This window comes from Lycium barbarum, chromosome 9 (genome assembly GCF_019175385.1).
Source record: "Lycium barbarum isolate Lr01 chromosome 9, ASM1917538v2, whole genome shotgun sequence".
In the NCBI taxonomy this organism is placed as follows: Eukaryota; Viridiplantae; Streptophyta; class Magnoliopsida; order Solanales; family Solanaceae; genus Lycium; species Lycium barbarum.
Window position 1 is genome coordinate 22878117 of NC_083345.1, and position 23445 is coordinate 22901561.

General features: G+C 35.2%; 1 protein-coding gene and 1 pseudogene across 1 annotated transcript; both read right to left on the reverse strand.

Annotated features, from left to right (window-relative positions):
* Window positions 1-257: 257 nt before the first annotated feature.
* Window positions 258-5683, reverse strand: LOC132611769 (probable inorganic phosphate transporter 1-7; annotated as a pseudogene).
* Window positions 5684-17370: 11687 nt separating this feature from the next.
* On the reverse strand, window positions 17371-19124 carry LOC132611770 (uncharacterized). The gene is made up of 2 exons (XM_060326146.1): window positions 19005-19124; window positions 17371-17889 (listed from the first exon to the last, which is right to left on the reverse strand). The coding sequence occupies exons 1-2, from the start codon at window positions 19122-19124 to the stop codon at window positions 17371-17373; spliced, it is 639 nt and encodes a 212-aa protein (XP_060182129.1).
* Between the last annotated feature and the right edge of the window lie 4321 nt (window positions 19125-23445).

Sequence of the window (23445 nt, forward strand, 5' to 3'; positions counted from 1 at the left end):
TTGAGTAGAAATAAAAGAACTTGAAATTTGATATCCTTTTTCAGTGACGTTGGACCACGTGTTGCATGTGAAATAAATGAGATGACATGTAGATTTCCCCCCATAAAAGGAAAAAAGTAAATCAAGTAATTATTAGTTTATAAGAGAACAATGGGCAAAATTGACAAGTTTTAAAAAGGGAGAAACATGGCGTATTGACCAGAGAAAACATAAACATTGTCATCATTGAGAAACCGAGTAATTGATTGGTAAACCTGTCAATCCTGTCAATGAGGAACATTTTGAACCATTAGTCAGGCACAGTGTCTCAGAGGGCGATAAGAGTTTGCGCCCTTGCAATTTCGTATAACTCTTCATTTTGCATTCATAGTCTTGGCAACATGAATCCATCCAATGACACTAACTATGTCCTTTTGGAACAAATGTTGGGTGTAGGATGCAATGTCAAGAAGAAATCATGTGATGGTTGTGCAAGCAAGTGAAGTCCATGACGACTAACAAATTGTTCCGAGAACAGACTAAATTTATTGCAGGACATTACAACAACGATAGCTAACAATAGGCTCCTTGTGTTATGTCCCAATGTCAACCTGCATAACTTTTTCCATATTAGCAGTGGCCTGTAGACATTCTTGGCATCAAGAGTAGTGTAACGAATAATTTTAGGCATTTTCATCCTCCAACAGTAAGTAAGAAGAGCGGGAAGTGCCTCAACCATGAATATGATCCTCTACATGTATTCTTCTTGAGGAACCGTTGAACCGAGCGCATCCACTTGACATGTTGGTGCCTTAGAACTAGTCTAGAATGCAACAAATATTATGATGGTAGGGTGGGTCATGACTGTCACATTTAAATTGTGGGTTAGTTAGGTAATTTTAGAGAGAAGTAGGAGTCTCTCTCTCTCTAAAACGGATTACTGTTGGATTGACACTTGTTACTAGTGCAAAGAAATCCCAACCATTACTCCATTATTTTGCACGAAGCATTGAATTTTTTCGAACTTATTTTCTTTGATCGAACAAAATACTGATACTATTGGTTGCGATAGTACAAGTGAGAGGATTTCAAAAGTAAATTTCCTATTATATCTATAAATATTTAGAAAATCACGGTTTAGCAATAGTTGTACTTTCAAGAGAACACCAATATATCATAACATAAGTATTTAACATAACAGACCAACCAATACATCATAATAAAGCATGCATCAACGTCTAAAAAAACATTAGATAAAATCAGACTATATCACATATTTATGTTTCATCAAAAGTAATCTAACTAAAAATTAAATCATACCTACCGAACTAAATCATTTTACCTTATTCATAAGTGACGACTAGTTCGAGTGCAATATTCTGTATTTATTAATATGAATTGCATGTGCAGTGCATGTGTTCAGAAACTATTTTTATAATAATTAAATTACACTAAATTTGAGTAGAAATAAAAGAACTTGAACTTTGATATCCTTTTTCAGTGACGTTGGACCACGTGTTGCATGTGAAATAAGTGAGATGAAATGCTGATTTCCCCCCATAAAATAGAAAAAAATAAATCAAGTCATTATTAGTTTATAAGAGAATAATGGGCAAAATTTCCATGTTTTAAAAATGGAGAAACATGGTGTTTTGACCAGAGAAAACATAAACATTGTCATCATTGAGAAACCAAATAATTAGATGGTAAACGTGTCAATCTTGCCAATGAGGAACATTGTGAACCAGTAGTCAGGAACGGTGTAGAAGAGGACGATAAGAGTTTGCGCCCTTGAAAATTCATAAACCTCTTCATTTGCATTCATAGTCTGGCGACATGAATCCATCCAATGACTTTAAATATGTCCTTTTGGAACAAATTTTGGCTGCAGGATGCAATGTCAAGAAGAAATCACGTGTTGGTTGTGCCAAGCAAGTGAAGTCTATGTCGACTAACATATTAATTTGAGAACGGACCAAATTCATTGCAGGACATTACAACAACGGTAGCAGAAACAATAGGTTCCTTTTGTTATACCCCAGTGTCAACCTGCATAACTTTTTCCATATCTGTAGTGGATTGCTGACATTGTTGGCAGCAAGAGCAGTGTAACGAGAAGTTTCAGGCATTTTCGTCCTCCAGTAGTAAGTAAGAAGAGCGGGAAGTGCCTCAACCATCAATACGATCCTACACATGTATTATGATTGAGAAACCGTTGAACCAAGTGCATCCACTTCACATGTTGGCGCCTTAAAACTAGTGTGGAACGTAACAAATATTATGACCGGGGGGGGGGGGGGGGGGGGGGGGGTCATGACTGTCACATTTAGGTTGTGGGTTAGTTAGGTAATTTTAGAGAGAATTAGGAGTCTCTCTCTCTAAAACGGAGTACTATTGCTTCGACACTTGTTACCGGTGCAAAGAAATATCAACCATTACTCCATTATTTTGCACAAAGCATTGAATTTTTTTGGACTTATTTTCTTTGATTGAACAAACTATTGTTATATTGGTTGTGATAGTACAAATGAGAGGATTTCAAAAACAAATTTATTGTTATAGAAAAGGGCAGCCCGGTGCACTAAGCTCCCGCTATGCGCGGGGTCCGGGAAAGGGCCGGACCACAAGGGTCTATTTTACGCAGTCTTACCTTGCATTTCTGCAAGAAGCTGTTATGCAAGGTAAGGCTGCGTACAATAGATATTTAGAAACTTACGTTTTAGCAATATTTATATCTATAAATATTTAGAAAATTACGTTTAGAAATTTTCTGCAAGAGGCTCTTATTATATCTATAAATATTTAGAAAATTACATTTTAGCAATAGTTATACTTTCAAGAGAACACCAATATGTCATAGCATAATTATTTAACATAACATAGCAACCAATGCATCATAATAAAGCATGCATCACCGTCTAAAAAGCATTATGTAAAATCAGACTATATGACATATTTTCATCAAAAGTAATCTAACCAAAAGATAAATCATACCTACCGAACTAAATCTAATTCTTTTTACCTTATTTATAAGTTATGACTAGTTTGAGTGCAACACTCTGTACCTATTCATATGAAATGCACGTGCAATGCATGTGTTTAGAAACTTTTTTTTAATAATAATTGAAGTTACAATACATTTGACTAGAAATAAAAAACTTGAACTTTGATATCCTTTTTAGTGACGTTGGACCACGTGTTGCATGTGAAATAAATGAGATGATATGCAGATTTCTCCCCGTAAAAGGGAAAAAGTAAATTAAGTCATTATTAGTTTATAAGAGAACATTGGGCAAAATTGCCATGTTTGAAAAATAGAGAAACATGGCGTTATCACCAGAGCAAACATAAACATTGTCATCATTGCGAAACCAAGTAATTGAATGGTAAACTTGTCAATCCAGTCAATGAGGAACATTGTGAACTAGTAGTCAGGCACGGTGTTACAGAGGGCGATAAGAGTTTGCGCCCTTACAATTTTGTAAACCTCTTCATTTGCATTCATAGTCTTGGCGACATGGATCCATCCAATGACACTAAATATGTCTTTTTGGAACAAATTTTGGTTGTAAGATGGAATGTCAAGAAGAAATCACGTGTGGTTGTGCCAAGCAAGTGAAGTCCATGTCGACTAACAAATTGGTTCAAGAATGGATCAAATTCATTGCAGGATGTTACAACAACGGTAGTAGAAACAATAGGCTCTTTTTGTTATGTCCCAGTGTCAACCTGCATGACTTTTTTCATATCTGTAGTGGCTTGCTGACATTCTTGGCAACAAGAGCAGTGTAACGAGGAGTTACAGGCATTTTCATCATCTAGTAGTAAGTAAGAAGAGCGGTAAGTGCCTCAATCATCAATATGATCCTACACATGTATTCTGATCGAGAAACCGTTGAACCAAGCACATCTACTTCACATATTGGCGCCTTAAAACTAGTCTAGAATGACTGTTGGTTCAACACTTGTTACGAGTGTAAAGAAATCTCAACCATTACTCCATTATTTTGCACAAAGCATTGAATTTTTTCGGACTTATTTTCTTTGATTGAACAAACTATTGTTATATTTGTTGCGATAGTACAATTGAGAGGATTTCAAAAGTAAATTTCTTATTATATCTATCAATATTTAAAAAATCACGTTTTCGCAATAATTATACTTTCAAGAGAACACCAATATATCATAACATAAATATTTAACATAATAGAGCAACCAATGCATCATAATAAAGCATGCATCACCGTCTAAAAATCATTAGGTCAAATCAGACTATATGACATATTTATATTTCATCAAAAGTAATCTAAATAAAAATTAAATCATACCTACCTAACTAAATCTAATTCTTTTTACCTTATTTATAAGTTACGACTAGTTTGAGTGCAATACTATGTACATATTAATATTAGAAACTTTTTTAATAATAATTGAAGTTAAACTAAATTTGAGTAGAAATAAAAAACTTGAACTTTGATATCCTTTTCAGCGATGTTGGACCACGTGTTGCATGTGAAATAAATGAGATGACATGCAGATTTCCCCCCATAAAAGGTAAGAATTAAATCAAGTCATTATTATTTTTAAGAGAACAATGGGCAAATTGCCATGTTTTAAAAATGGAGAAACATGGCGTTTTGACCAGAGCAAACATAAATGTTGTCATCATTGAGAAACCAAGTAATTGAATGGTAAACCTGTCAACCTCTCAATGAGGAACATTGTGAACCAGTAGTCAGGCACGGTGTCTGAGAGAGCGATAAGAGTTTGCGCCCTTGCATTCTGGCTGTAGTATGCAATATCAAGAAGAAATCACAATTGGTTGTCCCAATCAAGTGAAGTCCATGTCGACTAACAAATGTGTTTCAAGAACAAAATAAATTCATTGCAGGACGTTACAACAACGGTAGCAGAAACAATAGGCTCCTTTTGCTATGTCGCAGTATCAAGCTGCATAACTTTTTTCCATATTAGTATGTCCTGCTGACATTCTTTGCAGCAAGTGCAGTGTAACGAGCAGTTTCAAGCATCTTCATCCTCCAGTAGTAAGTAATAAGAGCGGGAAGTGCCTCAACCATCTACATGCATTCTGCTTGAGGAACAGTTGAACCAAGGGCATCCACTTCACATATTGGCGCCTTAAACCTAGTCTAGAATCCAACAAAGATTATGATGGCATAGATACCACCTGCTAGGATCCCAAATCCTTGTATGGCGAAAATAGCAGCAATGAAGGCACCCCGAGTCTTCTTGTTGTCATATTCAGATATAATAGTAGCAGAAAGCGGGTAATCACCACCAATTCCAAACCAAGCCAGAAGTGAAAGAAGCTGAAGATGGCCAAGACAGTCTTAGGCTCTCTACCAAAAGAAAAAAACTTAAAGTAACGGAACAAACACACATAAGCATAAAGGTTATGCCATAGAATTTCTTCCTGCCATTTTGTCATCAAGCCGGTTAAAGAAGAGTTTCCCCGCAAGGTACCACAGAAGGCGACACTATTAACAAAAACTGAGACACTAGGAGGTAGTGAATCAGACTTTGGAGAGCCATCCACATAGTAGTAAATTTACCCAAGCAACTTAGTGACTAGAGAGATGCAAAACAAATTGAAGACATTGAAAAATCCCATACCAGATATTATGATTGCTGTGAAGTGATAGCATTGTGTTCTTGCCGAATTAAGCGCATTCAAAACCCTCATATCCCAGCCATTTCTACTTCTTCTTTTTCTTGGCTCTCATCGTCTACGTCAGTCTATCTGTGTTACTGCGTATCAATACAACAATATTCAGCATATATGCTTCTATATGTGTCTATTGTGATATTCCATTTTTCAGTGACGTCAGACCACGTGCAACAGACGTGCACATAATAATTTATGTGCACGACTGTTGCACGTGGTCCCATGTCACTAAAAAGAGTTATATTAAATAATATATTATAAGTATATATATATATTTTCTATTTATATTATATATATTAAATAATTATAATATGGGTATAAATACTTTATTAATTTAGTTTAACTTTTTGTTCTTTTTACATAATTAAGTATTGTAGGTTTTTTTAAAAGGGATTTAATATCAAAACAAGTCAAACCAAAAGAAAATTTTCTCTATTGATTCAACTAGCTAGTGTTCTATCTAGTATGGTTGTGTGGCTAAGATTAGTCTTGTATGCATTGTTATTAATAGGTCTAATTTAATTTATTCTTGTGCTTAAACATTTTGAAGTTGCTGCATCTATGCAGAAAGATATAGATGCCCAAATAGAAAACTACCCAAACCTTCCATCAAAGTTAGTTTGTCCCCCTCTCAATGCTACCTTGAAAGTACGCACATTCAAGCTTCACTTGCCTCAGTATAAACTAGTCTTTTGAAGTATTTGCTATTCAACAATAATTATTGTATTTTTTGTCGCTATCGGTTTACCCGATACAGAACTGATAACTGATTAACCTACAACTGATAATTAATATCTTATCGGTTCAGTTATTGGTTTAGCATATTTACAAATCAATAAGCCAAACTGATAACATTCGCAACCGAACCGAATCAACTGGTAAACACCCTATCTGTGTATGAAAAATAATAATATTCAGCATATAGGCTTCTATATATGTCTATTGTGATATTCCCTTTTTCAGTGAAGTCCGATCATGTGCAGCAGACGTGCACATAATAATTTATGTGCATGTCTGTTGCACGTACTTCCACGTCACTAAAAGGGTTATATTAAATAATATTATATGGGTATATATATTTTGTCGATTTATATTATATATGTATAATAATTATAATATAGATATAAATACTTTTTCGATTTGGTTTAACTCTTTTTTTATATATATAATTAAATATTGTTGGTTTTTAAAAAAGGATATAATATCAAAACAAGTCAAAGAAAAAGCAAAATTTTGTCTATTAATTTAATTGGTTTGGTTCGCATTTGATTTGGTGCAATTTCCCCTTTTTGTTAATTGACTTCGCTTTATTTTTCAAATCTGGTTGTGTCTGATGGATCGCCGGAGACGACCAACGATTTTCAGATCTGGTACTTTTTATGCCGGAAATGAAAGATTTGAGTATATTCTTCGGTAACGTGATATGAGTGTATCAGATCTGAGTGTATTCTTCGGGACACGATCTGAGTGTATTTTTTTTAGATCTGGCCGGATTTTCGTTCGTCTCTATTGTGAGTTTAAATAAAGTGTATTTTGTATTTCTGCATGCATTTTGTATTCCAAAGGGGGACTTTTTCTACAAATCCCTGTATTTTTTGAAATTTTGTTGTTTGTATCCTTGTATACACTGTATTTCGCCTTTGATTGTACCATGTCTGTATCATTTTTTAGGTATAGGGTGTATTCTTGTGGTTTGTATTCTTGACTATATTCTTATTGGTGTATCCTTGTGACTGTATTTTTGTGGTTATGTACCCATGTATACACCTCTTTCTTTTGTTGTTTGTATCCTTATATACACCCATGTGTTTGTTGATACAGATTGTATTCAATGTGAATGACTACAGTTGATACAAGCAGTATTCGTTGCGCGAACGAATATAACGAATACAAACGCCCGACAATGAAAGTGCAGCTATGAACAATAAATAGCGAAACTATAGCTTAGTGTTGAACTTGCAGTGCTTTCTGAATTTTGCTCTGAATTCATTGATTGCTTCTTGAAGCTTGGTAGGCATTACCGCATACCACCCAAACAACTTCAAGAAATACTTATTGAAAACATGGTGGGGGTTAATTTTTACTTTTGCTTTCTTCTTTTCATTTGCCAAAAAAAAAAAAAAAAAAAAAGAGAGGTTAAATTGAAGGAATAAATTTAAAGTAATTAATTGGTTACATACTGAAATGAGAATATTTTGACTAAGCTTCTATAGTAGAATCTCTAATTATTAGTGGTGTATTTGAGCCTGAGTACATCAACTCAAACAGTGCAAAAGGTTTTTTTTTTATTAAACTAGAAAACTTGCAACAGCTATCTTTTGGATGCTCTTTGGGTAAACCAAAAGTTGAAAAGTCATAATCAAGACGTTATCATTATGCATCCAACAACCCTCAAAGTAGAATATTAAAACTGTTATATCCCATTTAAACGGGTTAAAGTAGAGTACAACATATTGGTGATTCATATTTTGCTTTATTTTAAGGAGTCGGCACCTAATTGATTTTAAGGTGAATTAGGGCACCTAACTTATTAACTAAGGTAAAACCTAACTAAACCTCCGCTAATGGTCTGCTTAATTTTTAATTCTAGGTAAGAGTTCTAATTATTCTAAAGGGAAAGGGGTTAGGCATCCTCTAGGATCCGTTAAATACGGTTTACCGGCCAAACTTAGGTTAATTAATTAAGAGTAAATATAGTGCTTAAATTTTAAAATAGTTCACAAATGTTGCTAAAGTTTTAAAAGGAAGATAATGTTAGTGAAAATAAGATTTATAGAAAACATAATATAAAAGAAAACTTTAAATGTCATTTTAAAATAGGACTTATAAATGTTGCTAAGACTTTAAATGAAAGTAATAATGATGCTATTTAAAATAATACTTGTAGAAAATATGATGATTTGCATAAAAGAAGATTTTAAATGCTCTTTAAAATAAAACTTGGACATGTTGCTAAAGCCTTGAATGAAAATGTAGTAATGTTATTGAAACTAAGACTTGCGAAAATATAACAACTCGCCTATAAATGATAGCCTTTTAGCAAAATGTGAACTTTAGACAAAATTTATATTATATCAATATGGTGATGTAGAAATACTTAGACTTATTTTCTTTAAAATGTGATGGAAGGGTATGAGTTTTCTTTCTTTTATATTAACTATACTTGGCTAAAAGATGTGTATTATTGGATAAACCTTGGAAAATTATTTATAGAATGTACTTGAATTTATATTGGCATATTAGTGACATTTAAATTTTCTAAGATAGTAAGCATAAATCGTGATTCCTTTAGCTCAAAATATGTAGTCATACTATTTTGAAAAATCAATTATTCTAAGAAAAATAAATATTATAGGTATTATAGCTAATTTTAACGTAAAATAAAGATGATGGAATTAATTGGTCTTCCTTAAATTAACTACCCTTTACCAAAACTAAATTCCTTACTAATCCCCATTTAATTAATCTAAGCTAAGTAAAAACAACACAAAGTGAAGTAGCAATCAGACAATATAACTTAAGTGCATAAAATAAAGGAGCAAATATGATCAAATGGGCTCAGCCCACTTTAGGACTGCTGATTGTGCTGGTGGTGGGAGTGGCCTCAGCCCACATTTTTTAAAAAATGCTGCGTTCAAGGGCTGCTGTTGGGCTTCGGCCCAATAACAAATTTATATATGGATTGCTGCGGACTGGGCTGGACAGAGATGACTCGAGCGAGATTACGTTGGGCTTTCAGCCCAACGCCAAAGTGCGGAAGAAGAACGAGTCGCTCGGACTCGTATGCGGTAGTCATGCATAAAAAGAAAGATAAGGATTAGTATCTAATCAACAAATGAAGTTAAACATATAAAATATAGACTCAAAACAGATCAGTAAATTATGTATATATTGTGTATATTTAAGTATATCTCATATATACACATGTGAACATAATCAAACATAGCATACTTGCAATGCACAGACACATAGAATTTTGAATAGACACGGAATTACCAAACATTCATGCAATTTCCTGCTTTTAGCCGGAAAAAAAAATGTACATCGATTCATGCTTTTGAAATCGTTTTTTTTTTTTTTTTAAAAGGAACAATGAAAATGGAATAATTTGTCCCAGAGGAATTCAATGGAGCAGAATGGTAACACTGAATCAAAATCACAAAGTGAGTGCCTCCACATAAACTAGCAAAAATCAAGCTTCTTTATGCATCGAAGGATATTGCCTACGCACCACACGCCATTACAACATCAACAAAACGATCAAGAAGAATATAAAGCACAAGATCATTCACACACCAGATGCTACGGAAATAACATTTAGTTATTAGAATCATCTAGACAGAAATAGGAGGTGAAACATATGATTCAAACAAGACATTAACTACAACAAAGTTATTAATCCTTGCACCTTTCAATTTTATGCTTCAGCTCTCTTCATTTTTCTATACACTACACAGGCAACTTAATCTTATGTTTAAGTGTTTCTGAAGGCATGTCTCTAACTACATGAAAGTTACAAGTAACAGATTAAAAGAAAACAGAGAACCCATATCCATATTAACAAAGCAAAATACTAGTATTTATAGCGAAATGTCACCACTGCTAGTGGTTTATAATACTAAAGCTATAGCAAAATATCATCGCATTTCAGTTCATATTTTAGTGGTTTTTCGGAAGGAACATTTCAGCATTCATTAGAGCTTAGGCAGCACCTAATCCCACAAACCCGACTGAAATTACACCATTTGAAGGGGGTTGATCATGTTTTAGAGGAATGCTTGCATACTGAGAATCATACAGAGGAGAATAGCTGCTTTCAAAATATAGGGTGATCTTTTATGTCTTCAAATCTCCAACTCAATTTAAAGAAGATTCCAACAGATTGAGATTTTAACAACACCACACTCAAGCCATTTAGAGTCACTATCCTGTTCAAACTAACTAAGAATTATATCTAACACAATAGAAATTAAACGACATGCCCAGATGACAAAGGAAAGCAAAGAAACTGGGCTTAAAACAACGAGATTTAGAGCTAACAGATGGCTAAACTAATCTAAACAGGCCTAAATAAGTATGACTATGCCAGATTAGAGACCAAACACTATCGTCATAATTATCCACACATGGACTCGCACGAATATTTAAATACTAACAAAACTGCAAAAACCTAAACTAAACTACGACATGAACATATGAACATTATTAAAACTGAAACTAATCTAACTAAACATGAACTTGCATAATACTACTAAGTTACTAAACTGAGATTCAACCAACAACAAACATGGTGAACACGCAAAACACTTATCAAATTGCTAAGACTGAAATTAAACTAATTAAAGAAGGATTGTTTACATACTCAAACAAACTAAACTAAATTATCATACACAAACATGCTTAATCACACAACAGATTAACACAGAAACATGCAAACAGACTTATTTTTAAACTAAATTAATTTAACTAAACTAACATACTTTAATCACAGAATGATAAACTGAAATAACACGGAGCAACCAAAGAATGCAAAAAATAAAATAAAAATGGAGAATTACCTTCTTCGGGTGCAGCGAAGTGAGGCTTTAATCTCCAATCTACTCTCGAGACACTACAAACTGATTCGAACCAATATCCAGGGGGAGGAAATAAAACAGAAAACTGATTCAGTATTTTTTAATCGATATCCAAAAAAATTGCGAATGCTAAAGATCGATATTTTCTTAGAGAAATTTTGGGCTGCTGAAAAACTCTCCTTTTTCAACTCCAGAAAAGATTATTTATAGGTATGAACTAGGGTTTGCTGAGGTTCAAACGAAAATTGGGCGGGGGATTTTGTGCGGCTGAACCTCCCTTCAACTGGTTAAGAAGCCGATATTTATAGGGTTTAGATTAGGGTTTTTTCTTGGGTTTGAAAATTTGAGCGGGATTTGAAACAAAAAAGATTCAAAGCAAGTCAACACTTGTGCTAAATCTGAACGTTGGAGAGCCCCTTTTATGACATCGCTCAGAAAACCGAAGAAGAAGGAGACAAAGACTCATTAATATTTTGTATCTGAAAAATCAAAAGGGCTGACAGAGTGGGATTTGAGCTTGCAAACGGCCAAAAATCATTAAGGCTTTCAGATCGAAAAACGAGAAGGAACGAAGAAAACAATTTTTTTTAATGGTTGAATCTGGACGGGGGAGGCACTGAGCATTAATTTCCCTTCCTCAAATCGACCATGCATGGTCTGGGGAAGGTGAAAGTCGACTGTAATCTTGCCATCTTCATCACCGAAGAGAGATGGAGAGAGGAGAGAGAAGGGGAGCGGGGGTGCGGCGTTGAGCTGAAGAGATGAAAACCTAATGGTTTTCATGTTTGTTAAGAACTCGGGTCGGGTCGGGTAGTGTTTAGGGCAAAGGAAATGTTAACAAGTATGGGCCGGGTCAAACGAATGGGATAATGGGCTGGGTGAATTAAAAAATGTGGGCTGGTTGGTTTGTCTGATTTTTTTAAAAAAAATTATAGGCTGGTCCGAAAAAATGCTTATAAGTTGATTGGGCTTGGGTTTGGGTTAGATGAAATAAAATATGGGCTGAATGAAAGAAATAGTTTAGGCTTCTAAAATCAAGTAAAAGACCTATTTTAATAAAAATATCACATATTATAAAAGTATGTATTTATCAGCGCTCGGATAGAAATAAAATTATATGACGTCGTGATAGTCGTGCGCTAATATCAGTAAATGAATGCTACTACTTAACTACGCAAAGTAAATGCGACGTGTGTGCATAAGCTGGTAAAAATGCTGAAATGATAAAATGCGGATTATCATAATACCGGTAATAATAAAATAACAATGATAATAATAATATAAATAATAATAATAATAATGGTAGCAGTAACAAAAATAATAACAGCTAGCGAACGAAACGCCGACATTAATAAGAGGCTGATAATTATAGTAAAATATAAATAATTATTTTAAAGTTGCCAAAATATCAGAAGCGTAAATAAATATTTTGGGGAAGACGGGACAAAATTGGGTGTCAACATAAACAATTACTTTTAATGATGTTACTTTAGCTACAATTGTTCCTAAATAGTTATTATTTTAGAAATTAAGAAGACGAGACATTAATTATGGTTATTCAATCCCACCTGCACTACTCCTATCCAAGAATGCATAATTAATTCATTAAATATTAATTTAAGGAAGAGATTAGAGTACTTCAAATGTCTCTTATAATTAATACTAGAAAAATCATATTAAGTAATTTTCATAACTAGTATACCAAAACACATATAAAAGGATGGGAGCAGTATTAACTTTTGCAGTTATGATAAAATTATGGTGGTCATTGATATGTGCTCATTAAATTTATATAAATAATCTACTCGAATCCAAAGGGAATAGGGTCAATTTCCCCCCTCAATTATGAAAACAGAATAATTATATCATCAGTTTGATTTTGGTTTCAAGAAGCAGCAACAACAACAACAAAAACATACCCAATATAATTCCACCAGGTGGAGTGTAGGGAGGGTAGAGTGTACCGAGACCTTACCCCTACCGTGGGAGGTAGGGAGGCTGCTCCCGATAGACCCTCGGCTCAAGAGAAGGTGTCAAGACAACAATAATAATAGGCAGTAATAGCAACATATAATAAGATAAATGAAATGAAAGAAACAATCAAGTTATCTTAGAGATCTAAAAATTAAGCGAATGATCAAATATAATAATACTCCTAGTACGGAAAAGAAATTCTCGCGGCCACCTACTAACCCTCTACCTTGATACTCTACCTTCACACCTTCCTATTAAGGGTTATGTCCTCGATAAGCTGAAGCTATGCCATATCCTAGCGAATCACCTCTCCCCAGGACTTCTTTGGCCTACCCCTCCCTCTCCTCAAGCCCACCACTTCCAGCCTCTCACTCCTCCTCACTGGTGCATTATCGCATCTCCTTTGCACATGGCCGAACCATCTCAACCTTCCTTCCCGCATCTTGTCCACCACGGGGGCCACACCCACCTTGTCCCGAATCACTTCATTCCGAATCATATCTCTCATGGTATGCCTGCACATCCATCTCAACATCCGCATCTCTGCTACCTCCATCTTCTGGATATGAGCTTTCTTAACTGGCCAACACTCTGTCCAATACAATAGAGTCGGGAGTCGGTCTAACCACCACTTTATAGGGCTTTCCCTTAAGTCTAGGTGGCACATTCTTATTGCACAACACACTCGATGGGAGCTTCCAGTTTTGTCACGATCCAATTCGCGAGTCGTGGTGGCACCTACACTATCCCTCCGAGTAGGCGAACCACATTGCTAATAACAAGTTAAATAAGCAAAAAATTACATAAGAAGAAGTTATCAAGTCTTAAATACTTATCATAACTAGAAATGTCACGACAACCCCAAAATCCGGTCAAAGGGTACAAGAGCGCTAAACATAGTCTGGAATAAAAGTCTGAAAATACCCGAAGGCTACATACTGTCTGTCGAATAAAAAAAAATAGAATTAAATAAGAGGGTCCTTCAGGGGCCACGGATGACCAAGTAGCTCACCCTGAATGACTGAAAGAAGTCACCCTCGCGTATCAGCCACGGGACATAGAACTGGAGCCTGGATTGTACTCTGCACTCAACAAAAAGTGCAGCAAGAGTAGTATCAGTACAACACTAGTATCGGTAAGCATCATAGGCCGACAATGATTAGATAACGCATGAAGAAGTGAAAAGTAACAAGTAGCACATAGACCAAACAGGTATGGCCACGTATCATATACGAGTAAAATGTAAGGGAATCATGAAATCCATCAAGACCGATATAGTTCACCAAATGATCAGTCAAATGTATGAGTGGATGAATGCAATGCAATGCAATGCAGCAGTCACCTCTCTCGCTCCACTCTCGTACACACATGCTAAGGGCAGTGCCTCAAAGCCATGACCCATTGGGGACTCGCGAAGTCCATATACCACTTGTACTCTCCGGCAGAAACCTCGGAGGCTATCAATCACTCTCAATCTCCGGCAAAGACCTCGGAGTCTCTCTGTCACTCACCTCACCATCAGGACAACATAAGAATAATATGCAAAGCATGCCATGCATGATATCGATCTCAACAATATCGCCAATATACAAGCAACAAGTACAATTCATGTTACTGTTCACGGTTCAATTATCAATATAACACTTCCCTTCCATGTGATGAGTGAGTTAGTATATGATAGAGATACAAATAGGTGATGATCACATAAAACAACACATATGACGACAAGCCCACATAACAGCTGACATAATCAACCTAATTGGAATTCACCATCACTTCATGCCCGAAGGCCTATCATGCTATCCCCGTCACTTTCTACAACTACATACGATTCTCTAATCAGAGTCTAACTAAAGTAGACCGCAACCTACCTCAAGGCCGAGCGGGTGCCACGAACAATCAAACTTGACCTTTTCCTTTCCGAAGAGCTTCCGAATGAACAATGTCTATCAAATATATAACTCACGTTAATTATGAGTCTAAAACTTAACTTAGGATTAAAATCTCACTTCCCACAACTCAAATACCATGGATTTGAAGGTGTTCATATAATTCAATAATATGATATTTAATTAGGTAGACCCAATATATAAATATTGAAATTGATACATGATAAAAAAAAAATTAGAAACCAGATGCAAATTCGAAACAGTGATCTTCAACAAGAAACGTACATGACCCCTCACAATTTTGGACATAGTATACTCATTGTTGCTTTAAAAATAACAATGAGGAAAAGAGAACAAGACAAACTTATTAATTCTCTACACCCTCATTCTCAATTCTATAAAACCAGAAGCTAAAATAAGGAAACAATGACTTTACATCTAAAACAAAATGGAGGCAAACGTACGGGGAACATGGACCACATTAATTCTATCAATACTTTCCAGAATGATTTGTTACTCATTACTCCTCAATCATCAGTTCATTATTATGCTAACTAATGTAAATGAAGCATACTTACTTCTGCCTCCAATGTCTTCCACCGAAATTGCTTCCAATTGCCTCTATTCCCAAGTACTATTCTCCCTTACCTAGCCGAAAATATGTAGCGTTTTATTTTTTGATTCATCTACTAGGTATAAAAAAATAGGTTCAGTTATTCCCAATACCCCTAAGACCAATGATGTGAAGGATGGTGGGCTTGACCCACTTCTTTTACCATTTAATAACAAACAAATGCACTTTAGTCAACCAATCCATTAGCATATTAGCCAAAAATAAATAAATACTCTCACCTCATGCCTTATATATGTGTGCAAATAATATTCCCATTAATAAATATATGCATACAAATATATATATATATATATATATATATTTTTCCCCCCCAAAATTACCCGTCAACTAAATCACCGTGCCACCAATTCCCGCAAGTCAAGAATGCCCTTTAAAACTACAAAAAGTGTATTTTAGCGAAAACGAGTTCAAAAGTGCTAAACGACCAAACGGGTCGTTACAAGTTTATCCATCCGCTTCAATACGATGTGTGACATCTTCATCGATCTCACCATTGCCTTGGATGATCGACCCCAGGTACTTGAAACTTTCTCCCTTGGGGATGACCTAAGTATCGAGCCACACATCTTCTTCCGCTACATGTATCACGTCACTGAACTAGCACTCCAAGTACTCTGTCTTAGTCCTGCTCAACCTGAAACCTTTCAACTCCAGGGTCTGTTTCCAAACCTCCAGCCTCGCATTAACACTGCTTCGTGTCTCATCAATCAGTACAATGTCATTTGCAAATAACATACACCAAGACACCTCTCCTTTATTGTGATGCGTCAGAGCGTCCATCGTCAAAGCAAACAAAAAGGGCTAAGGGCAGATCCATGATGCCGACCCATCATGACTAGAAGTGTTCTGAGTCATATCCAAATGTCCTTACCCAGGTCTTGGCTCCATCATGTATGCCCTTAATTACTCATCTCCATAGCACCTTCCTTGAAACTTTGTCGTAAGCCTTTTCTAGGTCAACAAACACCATGTGCAAGTCTCTCTTCTTCTCCCTATACTACTCCACCAACTTTCGCACAAAGTGAATGGCTTCTATAGTCGAACGCTCCGGCATGAATCCAAACTGGTTCTCTGAATAAATGCTATCTTCCTCATCCTTGCTTCCACAACTCTCTCCCAAACTTTCATCGTACGGCTCAACAACTTGATACCCCTATAGTTTGGATATCCCCCTTGTTCTTGTACAAAGGGATCATGGTGCTCCATCTCCACTCTTTAGGCATCTTCAACGTCCTTAAAATAACATCAAACAACCGCATGAGCCACTCTAAGCCTTCCCTGCCCGTATTCTTCCAAAATTATATCGGGATTTTATCTGGCCCAATCGTTCTTCCCCTGCTCATCATGCGCATAACCCCCTCAACCTCCTTAACCTTGACCCTTATATAATACCTAAAATCGTGTATACTCTCGGAGTGCTCCAATTTACCCACTACGATGTTCCGGTCCACCTCTGCGTTCAAGAATTTATGGAAGTAAGTCTGCTACCTTCAACTAATGTGGGCATCTTCCACCAAAACTTCGCCTTCCTTGTCTTTGATACACTTTACTTGGTCCAGGTCACGAGCCTTCCTCTCCCTTGCGTTGGCTAGCCTGTACAACTTCTTATCCCTGCCTTTTTCCCCAAGTTCTTCATGCAAACGTCTCTTGTCGCTTCCCTGATGTTAGCTGCCAGCGTGGTCCACATACTACTCGCTTCCCCGCTACTTCTCCAGGCTCCCAACGCCTCAACTGCTCAGCCAACTCATGGACATTGTCCTCGGTGAAAGTATCCCACCTAATCTTAGGTTGACCATACACAACTCTCTTTCTCCTCTTCCTCTTTATCTCCAGATATATAACATTGAGCCTATGCTGGGTCATGAGGTTCTCGCTCGGGATAACCTTGCAATCTGTGCATAAACTTTTATCACACTTCCTGGAGAGTAGGTAATCAATTTGGGTCTTGGCCCTTGTACTCTGAAAGGTGACCAAGTGCTCTTCCCTCTTCTGGAAACTAGAGTTTGCTATCACTAAGTTGAAAGCTCTCGCAAAATCTAATAGCGACGTACCTCCCTCATTTCTATCACCAAACCCGAAGATTCCATGCACATCATCGTAACCCCTAGCGGTCGTCCCGATATGACCATTGAAATCACCTCCAAGAAAAATCTTTTTTGAGTGCGGAATACCATGCACAACCTCATTCAAATCCTCCTATAATGGCCTTTTGATCTCCTCATTCTGGCCCGTTTGTGGTGCGTAGGCACTAACCACGTTTAAAGTATGCCCTCTAACTACTCTCTTAAAAGCCATCAACCTATCGTTCACCCTCCTGACCTCTACCACCATATCACGGAGCTCCCTGTCAACCAAAATACCAACTCCGTTCTTACCCTTCGCCCATCTTGAGAACCACAACTTAAACCCATCTACATCTCGATCCCTATCTCCCCCATCTAGACTCTTGGACACATGCTATGCCGATCTTCCTCTTCTGGAGAATCTTTGCTAATTCTATAGACTTCCCCGTCAAAGTCCCTATGTTCCAGGACCCAATTCTTAGCCTAGAGGCTCCCTTACCACCCTTACCCCTCTTCAAAAAGCCTTCACCTCCATTCAAGTAGCTCGTATACACTCATCAAAACTAATGAACATTCACATATAATTTAAAAAGCAAAAGTTAGAAAGTGGGTCGTTGCACCTGCTGCTCATATGATTTTTTTATATATAAAATTTGCGCCTAGCGCCTACTTTTATTAATAAAAAAAAGAGAAATACACAAAAGGGGCAGAAGTGGGCGAAAGCCAAAACTCCTTCTGCCAAAAAAAGAGTCCTACAACAACCAGAATACCGGTAAATACAATAATGCCCTATGGACTGATTATATACAACAAAAAATTATCTCTCAAAAAGAACTCTTTCTATGCTTGTGTTGTATTGATGCCATCTGAGCTTTATCAAGAGTGTAGGGACTTTTGGCTTTTCTGGGCAGATCTTTGGCCTAAAAAACAATAAGCTCCATGTTATCTAAACTGTATTTTGCCATAGCATTCGCAACCTGATTTGACTCCCTATACCAGTGTTAGATCACAATATTGGAGTGTTCACTAAGGTTCCTAATATCCATCACGTTGTCTTGAAGATCCCATGCAATGTAGTCAAAGGCGGCTCAACAGAATTGGAGGCCTAAAATGAAACTTTAATTGGAGGCCTAAAACCGACAAACTTCATATATATTTTATTTTAAATATATTTTTCTCCATGTCTTCAGCATCAAAATTTACAAGAATCGCATCAAGAGCTTCTCCCAAACATTCCTCTTCCATCTTGAATTTCACAGCTTCATCAAGAGCATCAAAAGAATCAATCACCGAAATGCTCTCATAAGCACTTGGTAACTTCATCCCCTTACTTGCCTGAAAAGTCACTTCCTCATCATTGACTCGGAATTTTATTTCATTCTTTTCCGAATCCATCAGAGCTCCTCCCGTAGCAAGGAAAGGTCTCCCCAGAATAATAGGAATGTCCCGATCAACAACACAACTTTTTTATATGCAAAATTATTACTTAATAATTTTATTATAATCGATTTGTTTGAATAATATTGCTTTTCTAAATTGTTAATTTGAGTAAGATTTTATCGATTTCAATGTTGAAAAACATTTTTCCACTGTGGCAATCATTACATGGACTGTTAACATAATTCTATAAGCAATAAGCTGACAAATATTAGATAAAAATATAAGAGTTAGAACGATCGAATCTAATTCAAGAAGTTGATAACTTGAGATGACCCACTTTAATATGTTTGCTGCAATGTTTGAAAACCTAGAAAGAAATAAAATGAGAATTTGCAATTCCATCACTTTGTTCAACACTTTATGATAATTGACTCTTATTTTTTACAGAGTATTACTCTAACTTATAAGAGATTTGAAGAAAAGAGAGTCCAAAAGGAGCTAAAAAGAATAAAATAATGTGAGTGTTATCGAAAATAATGTAAGTAGCAAAACAACATTTTCTTGATTTCCACTTTTCGAAAAAGGTTAAGGAGAATATAATAATAGAAATTTATAAAAAGATGTTTTAGTTTTTAATCATTTTTCTTTAAGGAAAAATTAACACATAATTTGAACTTGGTAAAATTTGACCCCCTAAAATTTGGCCCCCCAAAATTGGAGGCCTAAGGCATATGCCTCAATGGCCTAGGGCTAGAGCCGGCCCTGAATGCAGTTCTTCCTTTTATCATGTTAGTAATCAGGAGGGAATTACTTTCACAGGGCTTGAAAATTCCATGCCAAGTTTTCTTTCGAGAGTACATACGTCTAGATCGAGTGATTTGCACAATGGGATGTTTTGAGGCTATTATTTGTATTTTGTCTCAGTTTAAAGAAGTTTTGTAAAAATAGTATTCACGTAACTTGCTAGATAAATAAAAGACTACTTGTCCAATTGTTCACATGTTTTGCTGGGGTGAGCATAACTTTAGTACTATATTCATTCTATCTATTTTGTTAATTTTGTCACAAATATTATCGGGCTGAAAGTTTTTACCTTGTTCCAATAGACAAATCTTGTCTTGTTCACAAGTATTGCAGGGTGGGACATAAATTTGTTACCATTCATCTTCATTCTTACGATCTTATTAACTTACTCATAAGTTTTCTGAATGGGCAAATTTTGTCTGTGTTGTTCAATTGTTCATAAATTTTGTCATACGGGATATAACTTTAGTATTATTTTCATTCTACCTATATTGTTAAATTATTTACAAGTTTTGCCGAATAGATAAATCTTCTCAGTTTTGTTCTTGCTTACTTGGATCTGTAGTCAACCGGAATCAATTCTTTCCACCTTGGGAACTTGAATTTACTCTAGGAACCAAGATTGTAGTTTGATTCCATGCTGCATGAATTTTCAATCTCCACCATATTTGCAGGAAACTTAAGTCGCTATCTTGGACTTCAAATGACATGAGTTTGAACTTATTGTTTCCGTTTGACACGCAAAGCACGAATGTTTAAGTTTTGCCGTCTCCTTGCATGACTTTACGTCTGAGTATAGGGCGTTCAATAATAAAGTTGGGATTCAAACCCTCATCAAGGAGGGCTTCAAAGCTTAAGTTGATCCCATCTTTCCTGAAAACCAACCCACTCTGATACTGGTTTCCCTGCTAGAAATTTATTACTCCTTTACTTTCAAATTGGAGCACTGTTGTGGAAATTTCAATAATAGGGGTATATTTGAATACTTTGCCAACGGTAGAGATATATATGTCCCGAAAGTGTAACAAAGTTTAAATATAGACAATATTTGAAAGGGTAAATCTGACTCTTTCCCTATATTTAATGAATTCTCAATATAAATACAAGATTTGAGCAAAAACTACTAAATTCTCGTAAACCCACGTGTATTTAAGGCAACTCATGAAAACTAGGAAGATGTAATTCAACCTATTTTAGTTCCTAGATTTCCTTGCCATATAAGCGGCAAACTGCTTTCTATTTTAATGTAGGAAGGAGGAAGAGGATGAGGACAAGGACGAAGAAAAAGGAGGACGAAGGAGAGCATGGATTGAAAACAACAAACTGTTGCTTGGTCTTTTTTTTTTTTTTTTTTTTTTTTTTTTTAAATTTTTAGACGGAAACAAAACTTAAACATCTAGCCACAACGGGGAAATTTCTCTGTCTAGATCTTACTTGAACATTGAAATGCCAATCTCACTTTTTTGACTTCTTGGAGCCCATACCTTATTAAGAACTACTCCAATTTTCTTTGTGTGAATATTTTGCCAAGAAACGAAATGGCTATTCCGGGTCTTCAAAGGGACCATCCAATAATCAAAACGTTACTACAAGTCAAACCGTAGCCGTGGCCAGTGCGAGAGTCACAATTATGGGAGGGACTCAAATGAATTTCTTTCGTTAAAAAATTGTACGACGCAAATAGGGTAAACATAATTTTTATACACACACACATTAAACTTCTAAAATTTCTTGTAGTAACCAAGGTAGTTCAAAAATTGCTTGAGATTACAATTTCTCACTCATAATTTTGAAACCCAGGTCCTCTGAGAACTATTGCTTCGTTGTTTTCTTTATTCCCTCGTTATGTGAAATAATTGGCGATCTATTAGTCAAAAGAAAATTGGGCTAGAAAGTGAAGTACCAAGAATTTCTGGAGTTATAATAATGTTTCATGTTATTAGTGAGGTTAAATTCATTAAAAGACAGAGTTAATATTTAATTTTTTTCTAAATTATCCATGTTTTATAAGTTTAATATTTAAACTAGGTGGTGTCATTGTTGTTACTTTCCCAGAATTACAACATTTTCTATCTGAAAACCTTGTAGTAGCCTTATTCTTATTTCTTATTTTTTTTCTTTTTCTTTTTTCTCTTCTGATTTATTTTTTTCTTATTCAAAACTCTACATCTTTTGCGGACAAAGGTAAACTAGTTGAAACCCAATTGCAAATGATAACTAAGTTTTATCAATAACGATAGACTCAGTGAAAAGAAATATAAACCAGAACAAGCACCTCATTTATTTTGAGTAATTTTTAATATTCAATCTTTTCAACTAGGTTTATAATTATTCAGCAAATTTTGTTCTAATTTACAATTAGGAATACAAATTTTTAATTGGATTTAATTTACTATTATCAATAAAAGTTGCTGGGTGTTGAAAAAAAAAAATCAATAAATTTAAATAAGATAAGAAGAAAGAACAAATAAGATAAATTTTCAATTGTTGTTGTTTTGTTATTTTTTAGTAGTACTACTATTTTACAGTTATATATATATATATATATATATTTTAACTAGGTTTATTGTTATGATAAAATTCAATCATAATTTTGATGTAAATCTAATTGGCGACCTTGGACTTGCTCCCACCAATGTTCGGATTGTGTTAGTATATTCAAAAGAGGCGTAAAGGTGCTTAAATGGATATTTAAGAGCCAAGAGGTTACACTAGACAATCCAAGAATGTGTGGCCCAATCAAATGCCCACATATTTAACCCAAGTCTCCTCTTAAGTGTAGTATTTTTCCTAAGTGTCTTTTTGTATTAAAAAAATTTAGTTTTAGGTATGAATAGCTTAAGTTAGGGTTTATTTGAGGATAGATTATGTTGATGTATAGTGATACTCCTTGTGAGTTGGTGGGTTTATCCTTTATCTCTTCATTGATTCTCTCTTGAATGTCTCATTGTGATTACATTAATGTATGCGTTCAGACAGTTCTCTTTTCCTTTGAATTAGTACAAGTAGTTAAATGATTAATTTGAAGGTTCCAATTTACTAATTGTGGGTCTTTGAATTCTTCAATAGTGTGTTTTAACCTTTCTTTCTCAATTTATTTTTAGCTTTATCTTGCTATCTTTAATTTGTTGTCTTCCGCGTATTTCGTTTCACAGATTTCCAAATAGGTTTTTTTGAATATTTTATTTTTGATGTTACTATTATTTTATGGTTATGTGTTTAAACGAGTTTATTGCAATTAACAAAATATGTAGGGATTTGAAACCAAAAAAAAAAAAAAAAAAAATACTAACAAATATAAATAATTAATTTTAAAAAATAAATGTAAAAATTCACATATATGCTCTTTTCGGTCTACTTTCTAGCTTCCGCACTCTATAAGGAGAGTCAAACCAATCTTCACGTCACTGGGCATTACAAAGGGTTTTTAAATAGAAAATGTTACGGTTTGAAAGGTAAC